This window comes from Puntigrus tetrazona, chromosome 20, assembly GCF_018831695.1.
Source record: "Puntigrus tetrazona isolate hp1 chromosome 20, ASM1883169v1, whole genome shotgun sequence".
Classification (NCBI taxonomy): domain Eukaryota; kingdom Metazoa; phylum Chordata; class Actinopteri; order Cypriniformes; family Cyprinidae; genus Puntigrus; species Puntigrus tetrazona.
Window position 1 is genome coordinate 13,762,228 of NC_056718.1, and position 8,926 is coordinate 13,771,153.

General features: G+C 36.8%; 3 protein-coding genes across 5 annotated transcripts; 1 reads left to right on the forward strand and 2 right to left on the reverse strand.

The window, feature by feature from the left end:
* Nucleotides 1-1,107: 1,107 nt before the first annotated feature.
* stx11b.2 (syntaxin 11b, tandem duplicate 2) lies at nt 1,108-3,235 on the reverse strand. Of its 2 annotated transcripts, XM_043220363.1 has the most exons (3): nt 2,685-3,235; nt 2,242-2,306; nt 1,108-2,098 (listed from the first exon to the last, which is right to left on the reverse strand). In XM_043220363.1, the coding sequence occupies exon 3, from the start codon at nt 2,094-2,096 to the stop codon at nt 1,224-1,226; it is 873 nt and encodes a 290-aa protein (XP_043076298.1). In that variant the 5' UTR covers nt 2,097-2,098; nt 2,242-2,306; nt 2,685-3,235; the 3' UTR covers nt 1,108-1,223. The 2 variants fall into 2 exon arrangements, with proteins under 2 accessions (XP_043076298.1, XP_043076296.1); XM_043220361.1 differs by lacking the exon at nt 2,242-2,306.
* Nucleotides 3,236-3,389: 154 nt separating this feature from the next.
* On the forward strand, nt 3,390-5,601 carry stx11b.1 (syntaxin 11b, tandem duplicate 1). The gene is made up of 2 exons (XM_043220360.1): nt 3,390-3,498; nt 4,145-5,601. The coding sequence occupies exon 2, from the start codon at nt 4,150-4,152 to the stop codon at nt 5,032-5,034; it is 885 nt and encodes a 294-aa protein (XP_043076295.1). The 5' UTR covers nt 3,390-3,498; nt 4,145-4,149; the 3' UTR covers nt 5,035-5,601.
* Nucleotides 5,602-6,372: 771 nt separating this feature from the next.
* Nucleotides 6,373-8,622, reverse strand: si:dkey-25e12.3 (histidine triad nucleotide-binding protein 3). 2 transcript variants are annotated; one of them, XM_043220364.1, is made up of 5 exons: nt 8,426-8,622; nt 7,664-7,781; nt 7,292-7,361; nt 7,093-7,213; nt 6,373-7,007 (listed from the first exon to the last, which is right to left on the reverse strand). In XM_043220364.1, exons 1-5 carry the CDS (start codon nt 8,543-8,545, stop codon nt 6,924-6,926), a joined length of 513 nt encoding a protein of 170 aa, XP_043076299.1. In that variant the 5' UTR covers nt 8,546-8,622; the 3' UTR covers nt 6,373-6,923. The 2 variants fall into 2 exon arrangements, with proteins under 2 accessions (XP_043076299.1, XP_043076300.1); XM_043220365.1 differs by lacking the exon at nt 8,426-8,622 and adding an exon at nt 7,891-8,332.
* Nucleotides 8,623-8,926: the final 304 nt, after the last annotated feature.

Genomic DNA, 8,926 nt, shown 5'->3' on the forward strand with positions numbered 1-8,926 from the left:
TATGAACAGCACTGTGAAATCCAGCAGTCCCATTCATGTCATGAGACTGGTGTTTACAGCAGCATATACAGTAATATTCAGAAGTTTGGATTCTTACCATTCAGAATACCTGTATTTTATTATATATTCCCAAATGTAGGTTAGACTTTATTATAAGCTGTCTTTGATACAGTGTAATTATACATTTAAATACTAAAGTAATAATAGGGTTTGGGTTCGGCTTGGGTTACTTGCATGTAATTATGCACAATTAATTGTTATTATAATAGTTCATGTATACCAAGGACACCTTAAAATGAAGTGCTGCCCAAATGTATTTATTCCTGAGATGGAAAGATGAAATTTCAGCAGCCACTACGCAATCGTCACATGAACTTTCAGAAATCATTCTTGCTGATTTGCTGCTCAAGAAAGGTTTCTTATTATCGGTGTAGAAAACAGTTGTGCTGCTTAATGTTTTGTGGAAACCGTGATGTTTTTTATATTTTTTGATAAGCATAAAGCATTACCTTTGATTAACTAAATGCATCATTAATAATTTATTTCTTTCAAAAAATAAGTCTTAATATCTCAAACCTTTCAACAGAAGTGTGTATGGGTGAATCAACAGCATTTATATCTTCCTGTTTATTTCATGTTTATTATGCATCACCCTATATAACACAGTCGTCCCCGAAAAAAAAAAAAAAATAGTATATAGAAACATTCTTTTAGCAACTTTCTTTACCACAGAAAGGTTTCTTTGTATCCTGGCATGTGTTAGTTTAATTGTTGTGAGCAGGAGGCATCACGTTTCACATGAGGTAGGCACACGGGATCTAATTAGGGTAACAAAATTACACTCTAATTTATGACATATGCTACAAAACTTTAAATGAATTCAAACCAAATGTGACACAGCTGATAAAAGATTTGTACACGCACGAAATAGTTGGATCCATTACAACTAACCATCATTCAATACCTAACTTACCATCTAAAAACGTACAGCTATATTGATGAGATACATTTTACATAGCCTAAAAATAAACACCCGCTGAAGTGCTAACCACAGAATTTTTTTAAGTATTTAAAAAGTATTTAAAATAATCCCCCTCCAACAAACACTGACAGATTCGTATGATGTGCGTTTATTTTTCTTCAGAAGATGAATATACATTTCCTTAAATAAGGAATAGGAAGATAAAAATGATTTTGAATTGACACTGTGATATCTGTCCATGTCATCGTTTCCAGAAGAACATTTTCTTAAATGGATTGTTCCTATCATGCCTCTTGGCTCGCTCCAGCTTCACGAGGACTTCCCTGACCTCCACCTCAGTTGACTGAACATTGGTATGAATGTAGTCCATCATTGAACTCTGCTCTTCAACTAACATGGCCACATCCAGAAAAACCTCATGAAGGCTCTGAATGCGTCTCTCCAGCTGTAGCAGCTCTGTATGCCGACTCTCGATCTGGATGAGCGCGGACCGTGCCGTTTTACCTTCTGAGACCATGTTCTCACTGAAGACGTTCCACTGTCCGCTCTCCAACATCTCTTCGATCTGGTCACCTGTGACCTCTCGGCCCACAATCTCCATCTGCCGCTGAATATACACCTTGCAAGACTCCCTATGGCTCATCTCAGCGTCATTGTACTCCACCATGGCATCACGGAAACCGTTGCTTATGCTGGCATACTGTGTTCGGGCGATTCTCGTCACTGCTGAGTTGACGCCATACTTTTCCTCTAACTCCTTCCTGTGGGAATCCATCTTGCGTAGGTGCACGAGCATCTCCTGTCCACGTGTTTTGATGTCGGCTGCAACAGCATTAGAGTCACAGGTATTAGAAGCGCTAGAGCAGACGGCGCCTGTAAAAATATGCGAGTTTCGCTCCCTGAGACGCTTTACTTCCAGGTGGATGTACTGAATCTGACGGCGAGCTTCCTGTGCCTCATCAAAGACAGCTTCCATGTCAGGGTTTGTGCTGGGGTCCTGAGGGTCATCATAGTCTGTGTTTTCTGACGGAGAGGGAGCTTGGCCGGTTTCTTGGTCTGCTGCAGTGCCATTAGACAGTGATACTGCCTGGAGATGTCCAAGTCTGTCCCTCATGACTGGAATATTGCATTGAAAAGTTTAAAACATATTTAGTCTATACATTTGTTGTACAGCGAACACACACAGACAGCAGTAGGTATAATATACAAAAGGCTATCTATGGGTAACAAAAACAACTGCTGAATAGAACATAGCCTACCTTGTAAGACGCAACTCACAAGTCAAAAAGTCAGAGTGTAAAGGATCACTTGTGTAACTAAAAACCTGTCAGACAAGGTAGACTTGTTTGAAGGACCACGTTTAAAAATAAAAGCTTTGTTTTACTCTCATTACGTTTTCTATTAGACTCCGCTTCTTCATTACACATTTTATATAATTTATAATATAATTCATTATACATTTTTATTAACTGTGTTTAGTTATACTCGTTAAATAAACAATAACAAAACCGAGACTATTGATTTAATACATAGAAAAACGTCAACCAAATATTACCCCAAATTCGTATATATGATCTGAATCGATATAGGCGTCTCATGAGTGGAGAAAAAGTTTTAAACTTAACCTACGTTTAATGCTTGGCAGCAAACCAAACACATCTGCTTTGATCAATAGGCCATTTTTTTTACCATCGTGGCTTACCTTAAAGTATGTCCTTCTCTGTGCATTCCCTGCGAAATCAGCTATGCATGTTACGAAAACGACGCGATTATCTGACCTAGAAAATAAAAATCACACTTAACAAATTTCACCTCTTCTTGTACAACACCGCGTGCAAGCGGTGACGTAACGCTCAGACCCCGCCCCAAGTCAGGTGTGGAGAGATCGACACGTCCGACAGGGGGCAGCAGAGGCGCGACACTTCACGTGCGATCGGTATACTGAAGGAATATGTCAACTCTTGTAAATGTAAATTAACCAAATTCATCTTCTTTTTTTCTTACTGCTAATGGATGCAGGCTACATTTTAAGTCTTCTGCAACTGTGCTGGTCATGTTGTTTAACGTACACAGGAAAAAGGATTGAGAAAGACAGAAAGAAAAACAATTTTTTGTATTAACAACCAATATGCACATTCTCCAACCAACTGGTTACACACACACACACACACACACACATATATATAATTTCAGTGAAGAAGATTTCAATTTAATGTCTTAAGTTAAACAGGCGAATCATCTACTTTATGTCTAAGACTGCCGACTAAGTTTGTATTATATGACATGGAAGTCGTACTCGGCCCCATTTCACAAAACAGAGATAATGTCAAGTGTCGCTGAGATGCACGTCTACATTCTATTCAGCGAACAGGTTTGGCATCAAAGTTACGCCCTGGAATGCACATTCCTTCCCCCCGCATATGAAGTGACAGCTGCACCAGTGCAGTGAGGATGGAGCTGCAGCCTTGAGATGACACATCGACAGAAGTGCTCGTAATTTTGGACGAAAACACAAGGTAATGTTCTATGTAGTGAATGCCACGGAGTTTCTTTCTTTTCATCTTTTTTCAGCACTTCACTTCTACCGATTTATGGATGATTATTCCTATAACATGCATAAATATACGCGTTAAAATGTTGTCAGTGTACGAATGTAAAATGCTTGAAAATATAGCAAAAGCTATATTGTTTTATAATAAAACAAATAGTTAAATTCTAATGAAATCTTTAAATTTCGAAGATTTTTATGGAGTTGGAAGATGGTTAATTGGTTTAGGCTGAGCATTTGTCTTGCAAATCGTAACACTTTAACGTCTCAATTAAATTCGACAAACAATTGAAGAGAAGACCATATTCTAAAGAAACAAAAGCTGAACTAATTCAATCCATTCAAACTTGTTTGGTGAGTGACGCCAGCCAGAAATAGTTTCACCGATGAACTTGTTAGACGTGTGACTTTTGCAGCGTTGATAAGGAAGTATTATCTCCCCCTTTTTACAGTTAGTTTCACAAGGTACACAAGGAATAAAAATGATTTTATTCTTGAAAACAAGGACTACATGGGATAGCGATAAACATTATCTTTATGCTATATTGTTTAGTCTACATCAGATCACATATTTCCTATGACTTCTGAGTGTCTCTGTTCATTCTCCCCTCTAGCAATCATGAGGGACAGACTAGATCATCTTCAGACCATTACAGAGTCTAACAGCCAGCTAGAGGAGGTGGATTCAGACTCTTTTAGCAATGTGGACCTGGAGGATTTCAGCCAACAGGCAGTCATTTATGACAACAGCGATGACATGGACTCTGTGCTCGATGAGGCCCAAGACACTAGACGTGAGATTCAACTCATCCGCCTGGAGGTGAAGCGTCTCAGGGACCAAAACACACGTATACTTAGCGAACCGACTCGTACAACTCGGGTAAAGCAGGATGCTAATGTCATCGTAGGAGACATCAAGACCCGTGGACAGGATGTTCTGGCACGTCTACAAAAGATGGACACCCACGCCAAAGAGCTTGAAGAGGAGCATGGCCTCAACTCAGCTGTGGCGAGAATCGCTCGAACACAGTACGCCACCCTGAGCAACAACTTCCGAGATGCAATGACAGAGTACAATGATGCTGAGATGGATCACAAAGAATCGTGTAAGCGTCATATTCAAAGGCAAATGGAGATTGTGGGCCGAGAGGTGACCGGTGACCAGATTGAGGAGATGCTGGAGAATGGCCAGTGGAACGTCTTCAACGATAACGTTATGTCAGAAGGGAAAACGGCTCGCTCGGCGCTCAACCAGATTGAGAGCCGACATCGCGACCTGCTGGATTTAGAAAGCCGACTCCAGAGCCTTCATGAAGTGTTTCTGGATGTGGCTATGCTCGTAGAGGAACAAGGACCCATGACAGACTACATCTTAAACAATGTTCAGAAAACAGATGCTATGATTGGTGAAGTCCTTATCAAACTGGGACGGGCCAAGAGACATGACAATAACAACCCATTCAAGAAAATGTTCTGTGGATGCTTTCCATGTGCTAAAATCTGAGTGAACAGTTAGGACTTGAGCATTGGAGGACTGTGATTATTATTATTATTATTATTATTATTATAAGTTTATCATTTTAAAAGTGGGTAGCCAGAGATACGAAGGGAAAAAGACCATCCAAAACTAAGCTCTATATGCAATCATTAAACCTGATGCTACTGTGAACCTGTGAACAATAATATATGGGAGCAAATTAAACAACTGAAACAAACCAAAGAAAGACTTCACAAATTCACATGTTTTCTTGACTAATTTGCCTTCATAAAAATTGCCTCTTCATTTGCAGTTTGATACTAGTAAACATATCCTGTAAATGCTAGAAATTGTGTAATATTGCAATATATTCATAGGCTATAATTTATTAACATAATTTAGATTATTATATCGCTCTAATGCAGTTGAACTGAATGCAGTTGCACTTTCTAGATGCTTTTACATGAAATAATCCGGAATATGAAGCATTTCCCATGTTTTGACATATTTTGAATGCAAATTGATCAGTTTTTTTCAGTCAGTTAGTTTTTCTCAATCAATATTAGCCAAATAAAAGATCTTATGTAATTCTTACTTGTTTTGTCTTTACTGTTATATTAATCGCATATGGCAAAACGTTTGGGTCATCATGATATTTCCAATGCAATCACTATACTGAATTGTCAGGCAATATTCTTCTTGATAGGTATGCCAGCAGTACATCACAATTTTTTAATCAATTATTTTTAAAACAAAGGCTATCCTTTCATCTTTATGAGTCTGGATATATATCATCAACGAATGCATTCACGTTTTTTTTCCACCATGGATTTTCTTACGCATGAAATTTTTTAAAGTACACATTACATCGCACTTCTTACACATTACATTTTTAAGTAATTTAAGATAAATGTGTCGAGCTATTTCGATTGCCTTGTCACACTATTATAGGAATTATAATTTTCCCTTTGCTTGAACTATTTTTAAGCTTACAGATTTAAAACTTCAAATGAGGAACATTTCCTTGTTCCTGACAAACAACATACATGCCGCAGATGTGATCTACTGTTTATGGAAAACAACTTTTATTTGAATTGAATACATTTAATCGTTTAGAAGATGCTTTTATTCAAAGAGTCTTACAAATGAGGACAATATAAGCCATCGAACCAACAAAAGTGCAATAAAATGTAATGTGATTGGTCCCAGGTGGTCTAAAGCAGCACATTTAGCATTTTTTTAATCTCTTTTAGTAATAAATATAAGATACAAAGAATAGAAATGTGTTTATAGCTCACTGTATAATAAATATTTCACAATTTAGCATGTAAACAAAAATATGTAATCAATTACATGAAAATCAACATTTCCCATTCATTTAATAACACTAGGCATTTTGGATCAGTTTACACTTTAGTTAGGTCAGTTTTAAGGATACTATCTTAAGCATAGTATCTTTAAGAAAAGATGTGTTTTAGCCGATTCTTAAAGATGGATAAAGGATTCAGATATTACTGTAGGCTATATAATATCTGTTATGACGTTATTGGTTTTGTGAATGTCATCAAGCAACTGACTTTTATTTAATTTATTTAGTTTTGACGCTCTTTTTAAATATTTAATTTCATATAAATAAAAACAAAGGGTACTAAAAATAAATAGTACAATAAAAGTGCAATCAAAGCTTTAATTATGATCACACTGCACTTAAATAAAGTTAAAGGTGTAATATGCCATGCAGGTGACCTCATAATGATTTTAAAAATACTTTAGCATTACATAAAAAATATAAAAAATAATGTTAAATAGCAGGCCTTTAAGGCTCAAACAATGAAAAAAAAAAACTATTAGCACTGATCTTCACTAAAATACCTTGTGATTTCAAGTTTTTCAGTTCAGTAATAAGGTTCACTCAGCTATACGTGGCAACATGCCAGTGATAAATGGCATTTATTTTTCTCTTTCTTATTCTCAGTCAGTTTCTGAAGCTGCTTCTCCTCCTTTAAGACAACACACACACAAAAAAATAATGATAAATTGTTCAAACTTCATGAATTCATAAACGACCGAGTTTAGATTACTCACAGTGAGGTACCAGAAGGATGTGTACTTGCATATCGCCCATCTAAACACCTGACTAAAAGGCGCCAGAACATGCAGGTGTAGGTGTGGGACAGTGATGTATGGAGGCACATGGAAACCTAGACTGAAATACAGTTTCGCTTAATAACTGCTTCATCCAAATAAATGCTTGATTGATATGACGGCAGTGTTGCATTCAAACCTGATGTCTTCCAAATCTGTGACATTCTTGGCTTTCAGTACCTCTCTTCCCATATCTGCCATCTTCTTCACTGCTCAGGATAACAACATTTAGGTTACTTAAAATCGCTGTATAGAAATATTGTACAATATTGAAATACCCGTTTTTTGGTAAAAAATCTAAACATCATCCGTCTGGTATTGCTTGTTATTTGTTTTGTCTATTAATATCGCCATATAATCAATATATAATCGGTCTGATAATAAGCAAATATCCTGGAGCTCAACACTTACATTTTCAAGTGCTATACCTTCTAATAAAAGCCATTCACAAAACAAGTGTAATACACAATTGAATAATTAAACGGACATCCAAAAAAAGACATAATCTTACCAAGATTTATATCATCTGCTTTTAGTGACAAACAGCTATGGATATGTTTCTTTGGTATAACCAGATAGTGGTGTGGTGCCCCAGGATCAATGTCTTGGAAACAAACAATGTCCTCATCCTGTAAAAAAAAAAAAAAAGCGCATTACATTTTTATGAACAGTACCCTATATACCAATTATGTCAAAACCAATATTATTGTATGTTACAGAAAACACAAGGTAACAAACTTCATGAAGTAAACGACTTAATAACGTGTGTCCTAAGGTACTGACACAGCTGACAAAATGAATGAGTAACATCACTGAGAAATGACGAGGGTGAAATGACCGAATGTGACGTCACAGCCTAAGTCATGACTCAAAGATATTGTTTGAGATAAACTTCATATCAATCACATGCCACAAACTGATTTATTATGAACATTAAACGACTATTTTTCATATATTATATACCATTAAGGGTGCCAGCATTTAGCCTTTGCCTTAAAGCTTCCCTAAAAAGAAACAGAAACTAAAAGGAAAGCTTTTTTTTATGTCCTTTGAATGAAAACATCTATATGACTCAATAACGTCAAAATAAAAAATAAAAGAAACTACACCGACTGTCTTCTATATAAAGTGCTTCGCGTTTCACAAAACACAACAGTTGTCGAAGTATCATATTTCCTTCAAGTCCTTCAAGGAGTGATTTTACTAACCTACTTCACCTTTGACGCTCATCCGGCCAGACAACAAGAAACCAGGCTGATAGAGATCAACTTACTTCCGCCAATATCTCGGTGAACGGATCGTCTCTGTTCGCGATTCTACAGAAAAAACAAGCCTTCCCCCCGCAGCCGCTCGAATCCCGCTCCCGGACGAGCTCGTCCTTTTCTCCAGCCATCCCGACAGACTGAGCTGGGCTGATCTCACTGATCCCTCACTTTGATTGTGCCGTGTTCTTCCGCCTTTGTTTAACGACAACCTAATGCAATTACGCACGACACGCTCATTTTTTAAAGCTCACGGCGCTTATTAAATCACATCAGGCCGTGTTAAACTTACTAAAACAACTAGTCGGAGTTGGTTTGTCCTAAAAAAATTATATAAAAAAAAATATTATTTTGTAGTCGGTGACAACGCTTATAATAACGCCGTATTTGTTTTTGATTAAAATTATTAAATAATTAAGCAGCACTGTGTCAGTAAGCCAACTCTTTTATGACGGAAAGAACGCTTTAGGTAGTTAATAATAATAATAATAATAATAATAATAATAATAATA